General features: G+C 37.1%; 9 protein-coding genes across 9 annotated transcripts; 5 read left to right on the top strand and 4 right to left on the bottom strand.

Annotated features, from left to right (window-relative positions):
• Positions 1-176: 176 nt before the first annotated feature.
• On the bottom strand, positions 177-2,396 carry SUV3 (ATP-dependent RNA helicase SUV3; the record flags this gene model as incomplete). The annotated part of the gene is made up of 1 exon (XM_003675557.1): positions 177-2,396. One exon carries the CDS (start codon positions 2,394-2,396, stop codon positions 177-179), a length of 2,220 nt encoding a protein of 739 aa, XP_003675605.1.
• Positions 2,397-2,676: 280 nt separating this feature from the next.
• Positions 2,677-4,374, bottom strand: TRM44 (tRNA (uracil) methyltransferase; the record flags this gene model as incomplete). The annotated part of the gene is made up of 1 exon (XM_003675556.1): positions 2,677-4,374. One exon carries the CDS (start codon positions 4,372-4,374, stop codon positions 2,677-2,679), a length of 1,698 nt encoding a protein of 565 aa, XP_003675604.1.
• A 596-nt stretch (positions 4,375-4,970) lies between these two features.
• On the top strand, positions 4,971-6,010 carry PHO85 (cyclin-dependent serine/threonine-protein kinase PHO85; the record flags this gene model as incomplete). Its single annotated transcript, XM_003675555.1, has 2 exons — positions 4,971-4,987; positions 5,092-6,010. The coding sequence occupies 2 exons, from the start codon at positions 4,971-4,973 to the stop codon at positions 6,008-6,010; spliced, it is 936 nt and encodes a 311-aa protein (XP_003675603.1).
• Positions 6,011-6,549: 539 nt separating this feature from the next.
• SVL3 (Svl3p) lies at positions 6,550-9,213 on the top strand (the record flags this gene model as incomplete). The annotated part of the gene is made up of 1 exon (XM_003675554.1): positions 6,550-9,213. The coding sequence occupies one exon, from the start codon at positions 6,550-6,552 to the stop codon at positions 9,211-9,213; it is 2,664 nt and encodes an 887-aa protein (XP_003675602.1).
• Positions 9,214-9,856: 643 nt separating this feature from the next.
• Positions 9,857-10,888, top strand: NCAS0C02450 (aldo/keto reductase; the record flags this gene model as incomplete). Its single annotated transcript, XM_003675553.1, has 1 exon — positions 9,857-10,888. The coding sequence occupies one exon, from the start codon at positions 9,857-9,859 to the stop codon at positions 10,886-10,888; it is 1,032 nt and encodes a 343-aa protein (XP_003675601.1).
• A 337-nt stretch (positions 10,889-11,225) lies between these two features.
• Positions 11,226-11,699, top strand: EGD1 (Egd1p; the record flags this gene model as incomplete). Its single annotated transcript, XM_003675552.1, has 1 exon — positions 11,226-11,699. The coding sequence occupies one exon, from the start codon at positions 11,226-11,228 to the stop codon at positions 11,697-11,699; it is 474 nt and encodes a 157-aa protein (XP_003675600.1).
• A 196-nt stretch (positions 11,700-11,895) lies between these two features.
• On the bottom strand, positions 11,896-12,495 carry MET31 (Met31p; the record flags this gene model as incomplete). The annotated part of the gene is made up of 1 exon (XM_003675551.1): positions 11,896-12,495. The coding sequence occupies one exon, from the start codon at positions 12,493-12,495 to the stop codon at positions 11,896-11,898; it is 600 nt and encodes a 199-aa protein (XP_003675599.1).
• Positions 12,496-12,785: 290 nt separating this feature from the next.
• Positions 12,786-13,604, bottom strand: NCAS0C02420 (uncharacterized protein; the record flags this gene model as incomplete). Its single annotated transcript, XM_003675550.1, has 1 exon — positions 12,786-13,604. The coding sequence occupies one exon, from the start codon at positions 13,602-13,604 to the stop codon at positions 12,786-12,788; it is 819 nt and encodes a 272-aa protein (XP_003675598.1).
• Positions 13,605-13,852: 248 nt separating this feature from the next.
• Positions 13,853-16,858, top strand: ISM1 (isoleucine--tRNA ligase ISM1; the record flags this gene model as incomplete). Its single annotated transcript, XM_003675549.1, has 1 exon — positions 13,853-16,858. One exon carries the CDS (start codon positions 13,853-13,855, stop codon positions 16,856-16,858), a length of 3,006 nt encoding a protein of 1,001 aa, XP_003675597.1.
• Between the last annotated feature and the right edge of the window lie 56 nt (positions 16,859-16,914).

The following is a 16,914-nucleotide window of genomic DNA, read 5'->3' as shown; positions in this document are numbered from 1 at the left end:
CTTGATCTTGTTGGCGTGTTTCAAAGCCCGAAAAAAACGTCAGATTAAACGAAGAGGAACGTTCATGAATAACAAAAGTTCCATTCAGCCAACGACTCCGTTGTTGCCGGTATAGCCGACTAATAGTTATACTCCAGTTGAATATACATCTAATTATTTACAAGGTTGTTTAACTACTAATGACGATTGTTTCTTCTATTATTGAATGAGAAAGAACCTCGTTGGGTTGGCGCGAATGACTTTCTCAAATATGGATTCTTCTTCAATCGGTCCAATTTTTCAAATATAATCATTTCACAGAAATATTTTAGATCAGTGGCAGATTCTAGGTCAACGAAATAGCTTGGATACCTGTTACTTAGCCAGAAGAATAACATGATGATATTATATAGAGCTTCATAGACTTCTAATCCGTTCTTATCATCTGTGATATATCGGTAGTCAAGTAATTTGAATGGTATGTTATATGTTAGCAAACCTCGGGTTTGACCCTTAGCAATTGTTTGACAAAAGTTGTAGAAAGCCTTCTTTACCATAGGTAAATCTTTCACTGGTGCATTACTCAATTTTAATTTGTCCAGGAAGGGAATATCATCCATATGCTCGAAAATCTTAATAACTTCAAATTTATCCTTTAAATTCGATACTTTAAATATCTTCTTGGAACCTTTTTCTAATTGATCAGATAATGTCTGTAGCAATACACTTGGGGGTGTCCCCGGTGGGAATCTCATTAACAATTGTTCACAAATTTTATCAGTTGGCCAGATGACTGCACTTTTTAAATATTCAATAGGTGCTTCTATACCTTCCTTAACTGACTGTAGCACTGCGCTATCAAAACTCGAAATGTAACCAGTGGGGCGATCTTCATCATGAGATTTAAATCGTCCTGCTCTACCCCCAATCTGCTTAATGTTAGATGAACTTAAGTTAATTAATTCTTTCCCATTGAATTTCAAATCGGTAGAGAAAATAATTCTATCAATTGATAAATTCAATCCCATCCCAATTGCATCTGATGCAACTAAAATATCAGCTTCACCACTATTAAATAAATTAGCCTGTTGAACTCTCGTTTCTGGAGGCAGAGAACCGTAAATAACTGCAACTTTCATATCTGTTTTGGCTTCAATTTCTAATTTCAAATCCAAGATCTTCTTCTTTGAAAATGCAACAATACAATCACCTCGTTCAAGACCTTTGAGTTTTGTTTTTATAGATTTCTTTTCGACATTCAGTCCCCCCAATCTTTCATACTCATTAATAGTTAGCTGATCACCAGTCATTTCCACAATTTTTCTCACTAATGGTAAAGTACTTTTTTCCCCACAAAGATGAACTTCACGAGCTTGGGCACCTAATAAAGCATTGGTCCATGCCCATCCACGATCTTCATCACTCATCATTTGAATCTCATCTAATACAACAATATCGAATTTCTTATTCAAGGGAACCATTTCCACAGTACCAGATGTTAATTTGGCTGAATTCCCCATATCATCTAAATCCCTAATGACTTCTTCACCTGTCAGCAGATTACATCTGATTCCCTCTGATTTAAATCTATCATATATTTCTCTCGCCAATAACCGCAATGGACCTGCATAATACCCGCTTTCAGCAGTTTTCAGCTTTTGTAGCGCCTTATACGTCTTACCTGAATTAGTGGGGCCAATATGCATTATTATATGTCGTCTTATTTTTCTTGCCTCTGAGAACCATTCTGCTGGGTTGGAGATATTAACTTCAGTCTTACTCTCATCCTCCTCGTAAAATGACGGTATGATTTCTTGTCTATAAATATGATCGAATATTTCAATAAGTAGATAATGATACTTATCACTTAACATAATACTAGTGGGTTCTTTCTTCAGCAGTTCACTCCACATTTGCGGATTATCTATTTCTTGGCACTTTACTAACTGCGGTATGATGGTCTTGGGTTCATTCGGTTGGATAGTTTTATAAAGGGTCGTTCTGTATTGATCTATAATGGAATCCAAATCTGGATTATTCAGTTGTTGATAGATGTAGTCACGCAATTTACACCAGGTATATTTTTTCAGTTTAGATTCTTTCCTAGTAGCTGCAGATACTTGATCTTGGTAAATTCTCTTCAACGCCAAATCTAACTCCTTCCTAAACTGTTCGTTTTTGGTGTAAACATTATCACAATCAATAGTAAAATCAAAATATGGTTTACTGCTCTTTAGTTCATGCTTCGGGAGGTACGAGTAGGTAGGTTTCCTTACTAACCAATTCCTATCTTCAAATATATGTAGGGGAGCAGGCTCACGTATCATGTGCAAACATCTTAAAGCTGTTCGAAGCTGGATGGATCGAAAACGTAAGGGATTCACTGGAACACATAAGTGCCTTAACATGACCGACATTTATGGTATACCAAGTCGTCTATTCCTGTCTAGGACAAAAGTAATTTCATATATTGGCAGAGACACTACTAGAACTGAAATTTCAACTTCGAGCTCTTCGAGATCGCGTAATCTTATATTGAGAAAATATAGCATTAAGATGGACAACAATTGCACATATAGTCTCAATGTACTTAGTTTCAAGAAATAGGGGTTAGTAAAGAGAAAAGTTTAATTTTATACATAATATATTATATCTATCTAAATGCTGTGTTGGTAAAGCAATAACCAAGCCTTTATTCTAATGGTTTCTGGGACTTCTCTTCATCAAGGACATGGTATTTTCCACCCATGAATCGGGTCCACTATCCTCTATTATAGCGTCGTAAACACTTTGTGTGGGGAAATTCTTCAAGTTTGGGTTAATATACCCGATAATTGCTGCATTTCGAGTGCTTGGAATTCTTAACATTTCCTTCTCAACTTCCCAGCCAACACGTGTGGCAATGTATTCCACATGATCCACTAAACCGGCATATGTACTATTACCACTGTTGTTCTTTTCACCATTCTTCTTATTATGTTGACTAACAGGTGTTTCCTTTAATTGCTTTCTAGGGTGGAATCGGATCCTTTGACCAGACAAGTTATGCGAACAACATGGAATAACCATAAACGGATATCCTAATAATGGGATCCAACATGTCAATTCATCTGAATGGTTCCCGATGATAAATGTGTTAGAGGGAAATTCTGCCACGCTTACTTGTGGTGAGGCTAATAAATCTGCACTGGAGTATACCAAAGTAGCTGGTGCAATCAATTCATGTGCCACTTTCACAGGGAACATCCTTCCATTATGCTCTAAATGAGGAGCTCTCTTCTTTACCTCTGGGTGAGGACGTAATAATACAGATGGGATGATCACTTGTTCTTTCAAACAAGCTCGTACCTCTGCAGGGAATATACTCCATGATTTACGATGTCTAGCATCAATACCGACACCCTTGACACCTTCACTTATTAAGATATGACATAAGACACCGTTACCACAACCTAAATCTCTGAATTGCATCTTTGTTTTGAAATCAGGACCATATATTTTAATCCATAATTCAAGCAAGAACGCGGCAATGGCAATATCTTCAAAGACATGTTTTTTTGGGTCGGTTGATTCAGCCCAGTTATCTACTAGAAACTTGGAGTATTTCTTTTTTAATATTATGTATGTATCTTGGAATTTGACCTTATCAACCACTTGATCATGATTCACTCTCTTTTCATAACCTTGCATAACACCCTTGGAATGTTTGGAAGCCGTTTGTAGTAATCTATATGCAGTTCTTACGACCCTTTGTGCTTCATCGTGTAATATTTCCACTTCATTGGGGAATGGCAAATAATGCACTGATAAGACATTTTCATGTAATAGGATAGCAACTGATTTCACACGAGGTATGTAGAATGGATAATCGTCTTCTTCTTCGATATGAGGAGTATAAATAATCAATGAAGTCTCTGGGTGTTTCTTGGGGCTATTTAAGATAAGACACGTCTGATTAATCAAGGCATCCTTAGATGGATTTCTAGGTATTATTCTTCTCACAAATTCAAAAGATGTTTGCAGATCCAAATTGTTATCACCATGGAATTCCGCCAATCTAGGCTTGATATCATCAATGGCAATCATATTGGCCTCCAAATCCTCAGTGATTTCCAATTTTTGCATCTTGGACTCCAAAATTTTTGCTTCACCATCATCCTCAGCGCCATTCAAATCGTACTCCACTTCACTAAGAATATCTGCCCTCAGGATGGCGGTAGAATTAATATTAGGTTCTCTAATCAAATTAGTCATGGCTCTCTCGAAATGTTCCTTCTTGAACTGCACAGGGCCACCAGTGCGATACATGCTCAACCAGCCATCGCCGAGGATACTTTTCTCGTCTATTATGAACTTGAATCCCTCGTTGTGTGAGGAAGATAAATTTTTACCCATTGTTCCTTAATGACTATGCGTTCAGTGAGATAGGACGGCTGCTCATTTGAGTAAGAGGAACATTACATCGCAAATGACTAAGTTTACATAAATAATAAATAAATTTTTCAGTTTTCTTCGAGCGACAGAAATCCGTTTCTACGCTCATTTTAGTAGAGAAAGCATGGATGGTTAAGTAAGACACTGCTGTTTGCGTTAATTTGTTCTTTTCTCAGTAGTAGAGAGGTGAATATAATTGAATGCTATTTATCTAAAGAATTTTATTCCAATCAGGAGTCTGTTTTGCTGAAAAAAAGGAAGCATTGAATATAATTCACCATCAGATGGCAGTTACACTAAATGAGCTCCACATATAATGGTCGACGAATGGCAAGATCAGTTTCTCAGATCTAGTTAACTGTCTCTTTTGATTATTGTTCTTCAGGTACGTTTTCAGTGTTGTACTTACTGTCAATCATGTTAATAGCGCGGTCGGAAATTGGAAGGTGATTTTCCAATTTCAAGTTCAACTTCAATTCAAGTGGAAGAAGAAGCCAGTAGTCAGACAACCAAAGCAAACCACCCTTCATCACAGTATTCTTTCGGAATAAAACAATATGTCCTCCTCATCACAGTATGTATCTCGGTAAAACCCCGAATCGTCTCATTTTGAACCATTAGCAATCAAATTACTAACGTTATCGTATCGATCAATTAATCAATCAATGGTACCTACAGATTCAAACAATTGGAAAAATTAGGTAATGGTACGTACGCCACAGTATACAAAGGACTAAATAAGACCACGGGTGCTTATGTGGCTTTGAAGGAAGTGAAGCTGGATTCGGAAGAAGGTACACCTTCTACCGCGATTCGTGAAATATCATTAATGAAAGAATTGAAACATGAGAACATTGTTAGATTATACGATGTCATCCATACTGAGAATAAACTGACTTTGGTCTTTGAATATATGGACAACGATTTGAAGAAATATATGGATTCAAGAACTGTGGGAAACTCACCTCGTGGTTTAGAATTGAATTTAGTGAAATACTTCCAATGGCAATTATTGGAAGGTTTAGCCTTCTGCCACGAAAATAAGATTCTACATCGTGATTTGAAACCACAGAATCTTCTAATTAATAAGAAAGGTGCCTTGAAACTAGGAGATTTCGGATTAGCTCGTGCGTTTGGAATCCCAGTGAACACATTCTCAAGCGAAGTGGTCACATTATGGTATCGTGCCCCCGATGTTCTAATGGGCTCAAGAACTTACTCAACGTCGATTGATATTTGGTCATGTGGGTGCATATTGGCTGAAATGATCACGGGAAAGCCTTTGTTCCCAGGTTCCAATGATGAGGAACAGTTGAAATTAATCTTCGAGACTATGGGAACCCCCACGGAAGCTACCTGGCCTGGTGTATCAGCATTGCCCAAATACAATCCAAATTTCCCTCAAAGATTACCAAAGGACCTAAGAATGGTACTTCAACCTTATTGCAAAGAACCTCTTGACGATAATGTCATTGATTTGTTGCATGGATTGCTACAATTGAACCCGGATATGAGATTGAGTGCAAAGCAGGCATTGCACCATCCATGGTTTGCAGAATACTACCAACACTACACTCCAGCGCCACCCTCCTCTTAGATTAGATTCTCTACGTTACATAAATATATAAAAGCAACAAAGCCCATTTGTGACATCTATACTACTTATGGGAGTAAACATTCCGTGTGGAGCGAGAACATTCTGCGCTGAGAAAAAAATTAGCGAAGTTTCAGCATAGTAGCACGGAACCTCGACCATTTTGCTCTTTGTTGTGTTGTAATGTGCACGCTTGGGGTCCTTGTGGGGTTAAATCATATTTGTTTGATTGTTTTTTATTGTACTTTCACCATTGTTCCCTTCAACAAAGTGTTCTACTACTTTGAAAAGTTTCCGTTCTAACTCAGAAAAATCCTCGAGAATAGGAGATCTAGTGATCAACTTGAAATATATCGCTCAATTTGATCGAAAGGTGGATCTAGTAACCAAACAACAAAACACATCATAATTTGAAAGTGATATCCCGAATACCATTTCGTATTATCTTAATTGAAACATAAATATTAATTGTTTTGTTCGCTCGCTGCCATTTTTCCATTTTCCACCATTATCTAAGCCTCTTTGCTGTTTGATCCATTGTCATGTCTTCATTGAGAGTTTTAACTTTGGGTAACAACCCAAATATCCCACTGTATACTTCCAGATTCCAAGCAGCAAAAAGTGTTGAACTATTCCACGTAAGTGATTCCGAATCAAATGTTTTCCAATTGGAAACCTTCCGTAATGGAACTGAACAATTTGAAGTGGCTAATCATTTTACCTCTTTGGATTCTCTTGCCTCCAGCTTAGAAGGCCAAGAAAACTGCTTCTTCGATTTGGTCATTTTGAGCGCCTCTTCATTGCAAGAACTATCATCTGTCGTATCCAAATTAGGTCCCTTAATAAATACCAACACCAAGATGTTTTTAGAAAGTAGTGGGTTTGTTCAATTGGAACCATTCGTTAAGATGTCTATGGATTCATCCCAATTGAGTGTCTTCAGTATCATTTCCGACTTTGATATTCGTGAAATTGCTCCAAATAGATTCAAACAATTCCCAACGAATAACTCATCTGTTAATGGTGCTACCATTTATCTGGGAGATAGCAGTGCCAGTAAGATTCAACAACAGCAATCCGGCTTTTCTCATAAATATCCGAAAAACATTTGTGGTCTTTTAGACACTTTCAAGAGATTATTCCAAAAATTATTCCCTAAGGAAACTATTGACTTGTGTAATTACTCATCTTTAGAGTTCCTATCTCAGCAATGGACCTTTGCCATTCCTCACATATGTTTTGATCCATTATTAATAATGCTAGAAGAAACTGATCCAAATAATTTACACAATCAAATTCTTGCCAAACCATTAATATCAGGTCTAGTCACTGAAACGGTTACTGTGGCCAAGAATATGGGTGTCAAATTACAAAATAATTTGGATAATGAGAATAGTTTGTTACAATACTGGCAAAACCAATACCAATCTGACGATGAAACACCTGCATTAGTGTACCATTTCCTTCATAAGACAGCACCATTGAATATTGACTTGGTTGTCTTGCAAATTATCTTACTGGCTGATGATTTCAGTATCAAGACACCATATTTAGAATTTTTATATTCTTTATTATGTCAATATCAGAAATTGAATGATGGAACATCTAAATGGTTTATGAGGAAACAAGATACTTCCAAATCAGATTCCAAGTTAATTTCATTGGAAAATGAAAATTCCAGATTGATGGATACGCTCCATGAAAAGGAGGAAATTGTGAAGAGTTTACAGAACAAGGAATATAATTACAAGGGAACTATCGAAAATTCACAAAATCAATTGACAAATCTCAATGAGCAATTAAGCACGAATGATAGACAACATCAAGAAGAGGTTCGTAGATTGGAAGCTAAATTGCAAAACACATCCCTAAACGTGTCAAATAACTCTCCAAGCAGACAAATGCAAACAGCATCTTCAGCAGTGCAACAATTGAAGCAAGATGAATATAAAGTTACCGGAACACCAAATCTCAAAGACCTAGAGGATTTTGCCGTTCATAATGTCAATTATGGTGAATCACCATCTCACCAACAACAATTACAACCTCCCCATTCTCAATCCCAATCACAATCCTCTCTTGCAGGACAAACATCATCGCACAGATCCGGCTCTTCAGATACCAGTTTTGATAACGATACAACGTTGAAGGAACGTGAGTTAGAATTACGGAAGAAGGAGTTAGAATTACAAGAACGTGAATTAGAAATGCAAAAAAGAGCCATGCAACAACAACAATTTCAACAACAGGCAAGGTATTCAAAGATGCCTAATGGTGCAATGAATCAATCATTGCCACCATTGCAGCAACAACCTCCACCACAAATGATGAACTCAAATAATAGGAAATCATCATATCCACAATTACAACAACCTTCCAATATACGTACTAATAGATCAATGCATGGTATCCCTGCATCTGCGGGCAATTTTGTCGATCCCATTTCTTCAGGTGGTAGATCTCATAGCAACAATAATATAGCTGGCTATGGTCAACAACAAATGCCCTTACAAAATCCAACAATAACGCAACAACAACATGGACATTCCATCAAACCAACAAGCAGGAAGAATAGAAATAGTAATATGCCTAACCTTGGTTATGCATCCAGTATGGGGTTCAATAATTTTGTGAGACCATCCACGAATGGTAACTCGAGCCAAAGTCGTTTAAATTCCATGTCAAGCTTCAACCCTGGCCCTCAATACCAAAATAATAACCCTAGGGGCATGCCACCTCAACAAATGGTTAATTCGTCATCGAGAATGAGTATGCCTCTGTCTACTAAGCCAAGCAATTTCAGTATGAATGCTAACAAGCAACAACAGATGGATACACAAAGACAATTTAGTTCAAGTACTACCATAGACCACAGTGAAAGTAATCCAAATATGTCAACGAACTCTGTTCTGCATAATAACATGCAATACCAGAATGAGTACCAAAACGGGAACGGGAATCAAAACCAAATGAATGTGAATACTAATACTAATAACAATAATGGGAACGGACCTTCAACACCAGAAATCCAACAACATCCACAAGTGCCTCAAATTACTGTATTTGGCTCATCACCTGCGCCAACCACTTCCACTCAAGGTACATACGAAACTACGGATGGAGACGATTCCAATGCCACAGAGGAGAAAAAGGGCGGTAAGAAGAAAAAGAGATTTGGTTTATTTAAGAAAAAGAATAAGAAATGATCTCCTAATAGATATACTTATATATAAATATATATTGGTATTACTCGATGTGATGTTAGGTATGGTCTAATAGATATTTTAAAGGACTTCATATTTTTTATAAAGAATTTTGTGGGTAGTTTATTCTTGTTTTTTAGCATAAGCTTAAAAACTGTTTTTATTGAAAATTCGAGCGTACCAAAGCAACGCCAAGAAATATTCGTAAGTCGTTTATTCTGATTTCAAACAGAGGCAGTACAAAAACACCACACTGTTTTGAGTTAACTATTGCAGGAAAGTTACATTTCCTTAAACAGAAACATTCTAAGACGGAGTCATGATAATCTATGGCCACTGCGGTAATTACTTGGCTCGGCCGAAGGTTTGGGTATTTCGGCCGAGGATATATGATATATATATATCTAATGTCGCAGTCAAATATACGTAGGATACAACTTCAACTGAGGTTGTCAATTAGAGCAACGTATGGTTAGACCGGCATTCGAAAGGGGGGAGGGGATAAGGACTGATGGGGACCTAAAGATCATACAATGTGTCCAAAAGGTATAAAGAGGAGAAAATATTGTGATCCTTCCTTAATTTTTTCCAACTGTTATTAACGTGTTGTTAGGTAATAATAATACAGGATTTTAGAGGGAATATAATGTCTCTAGTTAAGCAAGTTCGTCTAGGTAAATCAGGCCTCAAAGTTTCACCAATCATTGTCGGTTGTATGACATATGGTTCCAAGAACTGGGCTAATTGGGTGTTGGAGGACAAAGAAGAGATATTCAAAATTCTAAAACATTGTTACGATAACGGGTTACGTACCTTTGATACTGCAGATGTTTATTCCAATGGTACTAGTGAAAGAATCCTAGGTGAATTCTTGAAGAGGTTCAACATCAAGAGAGAAACTGTCGTCATCATGTCAAAGATTTTCTTTCCTGTGGATGAAAGTTTAGATTTACATCAAGGAAGCAAAGTTGATCAAGAATATATCGACTTGCAATTATCATTTCAACAGGGTCTTAACAGAAAACATATAATGGCTGGTGTTGCTAATTCTGTTGAGAGGTTGGGTACCTATATCGATATTCTACAAATTCACCGTTTGGATAAAGAAGCTTCAATGGAAGAAATCATGAGGTCTTTAAACGATGTTGTTGTTAGTGGGCAAGTTAGGTATATTGGAGCCTCTTCCATGCTTGCTACAGAATTTGCTGAATTGCAATTTATTGCCAAACAAAATGGTTGGTTTCAGTTTATCAATGTTCAATCGTATTATAATGTGTTGAACCGTGAGGATGAAAATGAATTAATTCCATTTTGTAAGAAACATGGTGTTGGTTTGACTGTTTGGTCACCAAATGCAAGAGGTGTCTTAACAAGACCAGCAGACAAAACAGGTACTAGAATGCTCAGCGATCCCACTTTTATTAAGATGGGTTTAGATAAACTTGATGAAAGTGATAAAGAAATTATTGGGGTGGTCGAAGCCATTGCTAAGAAGAAGGGTATTTCTATGGCTATGGTTTCCATGGCTTGGATTTTAAACAAGGGAGCCAATGCCATCGCTGGCTTGAATTCTATTGAGAGAGTGGATGAAGCAATTAGGGCAATTGATGTTAAATTTACCGTAGAAGAGCTTGAATTGCTGGAAAAGCCATACAAGCCAAAGAGAAGAGTTGTTTGAAGAAGTAGCTTTAAGAGACGGAGCAATTTTTTCATTATATTTCATTTTTTACTGTAATTACTTCCATAATTTTTTAAAAATAAAGACATAACTTCAACAACAGACCTCTGAGTACACATTTATCTCTTGCACAATTCTCTATTCATATATCAGCAACAAACGATCATATTTCATTTTGCGACATGGAGAAAAAGTTGCGTGCTCGTGAAAAACGGTCGTGAAAAGTTTTGAAGATGGTGATAAAACAAAATGGACGTTGGTAGTTAATAAGACTTTACCATACAGCTTCTGAGTTCTGCCTTATCGTTAACCCAAACACACCAATCGCACCACAACCATGCCAATCGACCAAGAAAAATTAGCTAAATTGCAAAAAATGTCCGCCAACAACAAGGTTGGTGGTACCAGAAGAAAGTTCTCCAAGAAATCTGGTTCCTCCGCCGGTGGTAACAAGGACGATACCAAATTACACGAACAATTGGCTAAGATGCATGCTGTCACCGTCGACAACGTTGCTGAAGCCAATTTCTTCAAGGAAGATGGTAATGTTTTGCACTTCAACAAGGTCGGTGTTCAAGTGGCTGAACAACACAACACTTCTGTCTTCTATGGGTTACCACAAGAAAAGAACTTGCAAGAATTGTTCCCTGGTATTGTTTCCCAAATGGGTCCAGAAGCTATTCAAGCTTTATCTCAACTAGCTGCCCAATTGAAGCAACACGAAGATAAGGAAAAGAGTGGTGAAGCTGCCACTGCTGAAGATGCATCCGCTGTTCCTGAATTGGTCGGTGGTGAACCAGATGTCGAATAAATGAATTAAACTTTATTTTAGTCTTAAATTAGATCATATCATATAACGTATATATTTAATACAAATTCTTAATCTCGTTTCGAGAGACAACAACAACAACGAATGTCTGACTAATATGCATTTCTTGACTTTTTTTGAATATTTTATTATTAGTATTAATACAACAATTACAGTAGGTAGTCAACAGCCCAATACTTTATAAACTTGTACCATTAACTCTAGCTCTTTCCAACAACTCATTAATGTTACCGCCTGCAATTTCCATCAACTTCTTTCTATTACGCTGACATGTCTGAGTATTGAAATGTCTCTTAAGGGCATCCTTTCTTGCAAATCCCTTCCCACATTGCGAACAGATGTGAGGCAAGACTAATAAATGTGCCTTCTCATGCCTCCTCAAGTCAGATGATCTTAAAAAGATTAATTCACATTTAGAGCATGGATATCGTTTATTATCATAACTATCCTTCCTTACACGTTTTGCCACCTTATTCGATTTATCTGTGTGCGTATGGAGGCTCGAGGAGGTTGATTGTGAGGAAGGTATATGGCTCAACTCCACAGTTTGCATACTGGGTAGAGATTTTGGTGATAAATGTGCAGTTGTGTTCAGGTTAGCGTGATTAGACACACCGGTAACATCTAGCATTCCAGGTATACGAGCCGTTGCCATATTATCATTATAATTAATTCTATTAAGTAGCTCTCTTATCGTTGGGTCCACATTATTGGCATTCAACGATGTTGCAACAATGGCTTCTGCAGCTAACCTGAAAAACGTAGATTCCTCATTCATGGTGGTTCCTTTAGGTAGGTACTAGTGCAACGGTAGATATATCTTCAACTTATACTCAAATAGAGTTGTGCAAGTAACGGCGTTGCAAAAGTTATTATCATTCAAACTGTGTAAATGTATTAATCACGGAATTATTTTTTTGTTTGGTTACCATTCTTTTTTTCAAAACCACTGTGCCGGAATATCACTATCTACCGCCAAAAGACTCACAATGTTTATAGATATTGCTGTCTTTGGCAACATCCCGGCCCAATCAACTAATGCTATACTATTGAGCTAATTGTATTAAATTATATAACTCTGAAACTCTCTTGGACCAACTTTCTCGCCGAACGATTAAATTGTTCCAATTCTGGCTCCAATATATATCCGTTACTTGGACGTGTCTCCAGGGACTCGTCACCACTGCTATCATTAAGAGTGTTAGTGCTCATTGCGTCCGGCCATCGTTGATTTAAATTCAAATCTGAGTCGTTATTGTTTAGATGCCTAGGATTGATACTTAACGGTTGTGGGTCCTCATTCGAAAATATATCCCCATCATAATTAATCGAAGCATTCATTCTTGGAGCTTGCCGTAACGTTAACGTTTGCTGTCTACTCCGCCTAATAACTATAGGTCTCACTATGGAACAACAGTGAGTTATCTCTTCCGCCGAGAGACCTGTTATCTTAGAGAATAGTTCATAACTTGTCTCTCTCGTCGATATTTTGATGGCTTCATCGCCCTGGATGTTTGGGACACTCAAAATGAACGATGCAACGATTAACTTGTGGAAATTGTATTTGAGGAATTTCATGTAATTGAACTCTTTATTACAACAGGCCAGAAACTTAATTATAATGCAACACACTTTCTTAAATTGTAATTTAGTGGATTTGGCTCTTCTTAGAATGATCTCGAAAAAATTCGATGTCCTCACAAAACGAAGATCAGTGGTAAGAAGATCACTCGGATCAATAAATAAATGGGCATACCTCAGTTGGACCCCCTTGAGGAACTGAGTGATAAGAAACCTGTTTAGGGTAGTTTGTTGGGCGTGTACCGTCTCGTTGGAAGTTGAGTTATGGGCGATGGCCACTTTGCCAGTATAAAGATTATTGATCATTTCCTTTTTCTTTTTCTTCTAAAAACCAGAGGTGGGATGGCGTTAAACCTAATTCATCGGTATATACTCTCTGTAAATCCCTGTCCTCAGTTGTCTCTAGTCTAGCAAAGTTGTGTTTTGTTCTTAAAGATGTAAATAAGCTATAAAATTTCTATCAGAAACTCGGACATAAAATTTACCCTCGAAGATTAACATTATATTTCAATATACAAAATGACAAGAACACAAGCAAGCAAATACAAGCAGCTATGGTTCTCCCGATAAGAATATGGTCCGGTGGGAGGAGATATTTGGCTCAGCATGCCTACCAAAAGACTTTGAACCTGCCCAAAACAAAATTTCCCAGTCATTCCAAGCTACAGAAGACCTTGACGGAACTAATCCCTCAATCATCCCAGGTACCCTACAAGGAACAACTTTCAGAATTTATCGATCGTATAAACCAATTGGACTCTGATTCCGCTAAGTTGAAATTTATTAGGGAGAATTTATTCATATTGCATGATGGGCCGCCTTATGCTAACGGTGATTTACATTTGGGTCATGCCCTTAATAAAATATTAAAAGATATTATCGTCAGATATCAATATTCCTCAGGAAAGTATGTGTTTTATAAGCCAGGATGGGATTGTCATGGTTTGCCGATTGAGTTGAAAGTGTTGAAGAGTCTACCAAAGAAAGACATAGAAACAATATCTCCTGAAAAGATAAGATCCATGGCAAGGAAACATGCATTGACGGCCATTGATCATCAGAGGAAACAATTTCATCAATTTGCCATCTTTACGGACTGGAATGATCCCTATATTACGATGGATAAGAAATTTGAAATTGATCAATTGAAAATATTTCAAAAGATGTATCATGAAGGACTTATCCTAAGACAAAATAAGCCCGTATTTTGGGGCACAGAGACCAAAACTGCCTTAGCAGAAAGTGAACTAGAATATAACAAAAGTCATGAATCTACATCGGCGTATGTAAAATTTCCCTTGACGAAACAATCATCATTACAATTGATTGAAAACTTGAATATCGTTCAAGATACACCAGTAACCATTAGCTGCTTAATTTGGACAAGTACCCCATGGACATTATTTTCTAATAGAGCAATTTGTTTCAACCAAAACTTTTCATATTCTTTAGTTAAATTGGTCGATAATAACAACGAATTTATACTGGTGGAATCAAACTTACTCATACAATTGAATATACCCAACTATGATATAGTCAAGACTTTCAGTGGTGAACTATTAACAAATCTGAAATATGAAAACCCCTTGTTTTCAGAGGAAGAACCTTTACCATTATTGCATGGAACACATGTTACAAATGACACCGGTACAGGTTTGGTTCATACAGCACCTGGTCATGGACCTGATGATTATCTAGTTGGCATTCGTAACAATTTGCCAATATATTCTCCTGTAGATCATGAAGGTCGTTACAACTTATCAGAGCTACCATCTTCCACTCATAAACTACTCACAGATCCAGATGCACCTGGGAACACTGGAAGATACGTCCTCGATCCTAAAACAACGTTGATCATCATTGAAAAATTGAAAGAATTAAACATGCTATTTCGGTCGAAGAAATATACTCATTCTTACCCTTATGATTGGCGGTCTAAGAAACCTGTCATCATTAGAGCTACCCCTCAATGGTTCTTGAACTTGGCAAAGATGAAACAATTAGCCGTAGAAAGTTTGAATGATAAGGTTAATTTCTTCCCTGAAAGAGGTAAAACAAGATTATTATCATTTATTAAAAATAGAAATGAATGGTGTATATCAAGACAAAGAGCCTGGGGGGTTCCAATCCCAGCCTTTTATAGAATTGAAAATTCTGACGAGGTCTTAATGAATGAAGAAATTATTAATCATGTTATTAAGACAATTGAATCTAATGGTATTGATAAATGGTTTGATCAATATTCCTCACCCACGGAGGAATGGCTACCTGAAAGTTATAAGAATGTGGCTCATGAATATAGACGAGGCACGGATACCATGGATGTCTGGTTCGATAGTGGGTCGTCATGGAAAGTCATTGAATCCTTTTATCATGATACTTTGAAGATAAGGAATGGATCAGTCTTACCTAGTCCTTTGTTTGATGTGGCATTAGAAGGTTCAGACCAACATAGGGGATGGTTTCAAAGTTTATTATTAACTAAAGTAGCGTACTCAAAAGTTGCAGAAGCACCCTATAGGAATATCATAACTCATGGGTTCACATTGGATGAAAAGGGAATTAAAATGTCCAAATCTATTGGTAATACGATTTCTCCCACAGATGTCATACAGGGCAATCCAGCTCGTGGATTAATTCCCCTTGGTATCGATGGTCTAAGATATTACGTTGCGCATTCAAATTTTACAAAGGATTTAGTAGTAGGTGCAAACATTATGAAACGTGTTTCAGAATCCTTAAAGAAGATAAGAATTACTTTTCGCTTCTTGCTAAGCAATTTGGAGAAAAGTGGAACTTTCGAACCATTAGCCGTAGAGGAATTACGTCCAGTGGATCAATACATAATATCAACATTACAAAAATTATTAGCCGAAAGCAAAGAAAGTTATCAATCGTATAATTTCTCAAAGATTCTTACCACCCTGCAACATCACTTATCTAGTGAGCTTTCCGCATTTTATTTTGATTCTTCTAAGGATTCCTTATATTCCGATAGTATCACTTCTGAAAAGAGAAAGCAAATCCAAACTGTTTTACTTTATGTCCTTCAAACATATAGCACAATCCTCAATCCGATTTTACCGACTTTGATCCAAGAAGTTCGTAATTATATACCTACTGAGTGGAACAACAGTGGTCATTGGGATAAGCCAAACTGGGAATTACCCACCATAAATCCTCCCATTATAGAGTCTTTTACTGCTAACGAGAGGGCAATCCTACTGGCATTTCAGGATATACTTCAAAGTCGAGATGAGACCTTAAAGATCCCAACTCAAAATGTTGCTGTAATTCACACAAAATCACTTTCAAAATTAACATTTACAAAAGAACAGATATGTGATATTATCCAAGCTGCGGACGTAATAATCACAGAGGAGCCAGTCATGGTAAATGAATACACCCGAACTGTTTCGTTGTCTGATGGCACAGAAGCGATTCTTGCCGTCCAAGAGTCTACCATGCACAAGTGCCCCAGATGTTGGAAACAAAATGCGGAAGAAGAGGATTACCTGTGTAAGAGATGTGAACAAAGTGTTGCCCACCAAACAATGTAAATAGAATATATATAGCGACAGCTGGACTGTTAAAAAGGTTAACCATGTATATAGCA

This window comes from Naumovozyma castellii, chromosome 3 (assembly GCF_000237345.1).
Source record: "Naumovozyma castellii chromosome 3, complete genome".
NCBI lineage: Eukaryota > Fungi > Ascomycota > Saccharomycetes > Saccharomycetales > Saccharomycetaceae > Naumovozyma > Naumovozyma castellii.
Note: the sequence above shows the minus strand (reverse complement) of the source record. Positions and strands in the feature narration are given on the sequence as shown.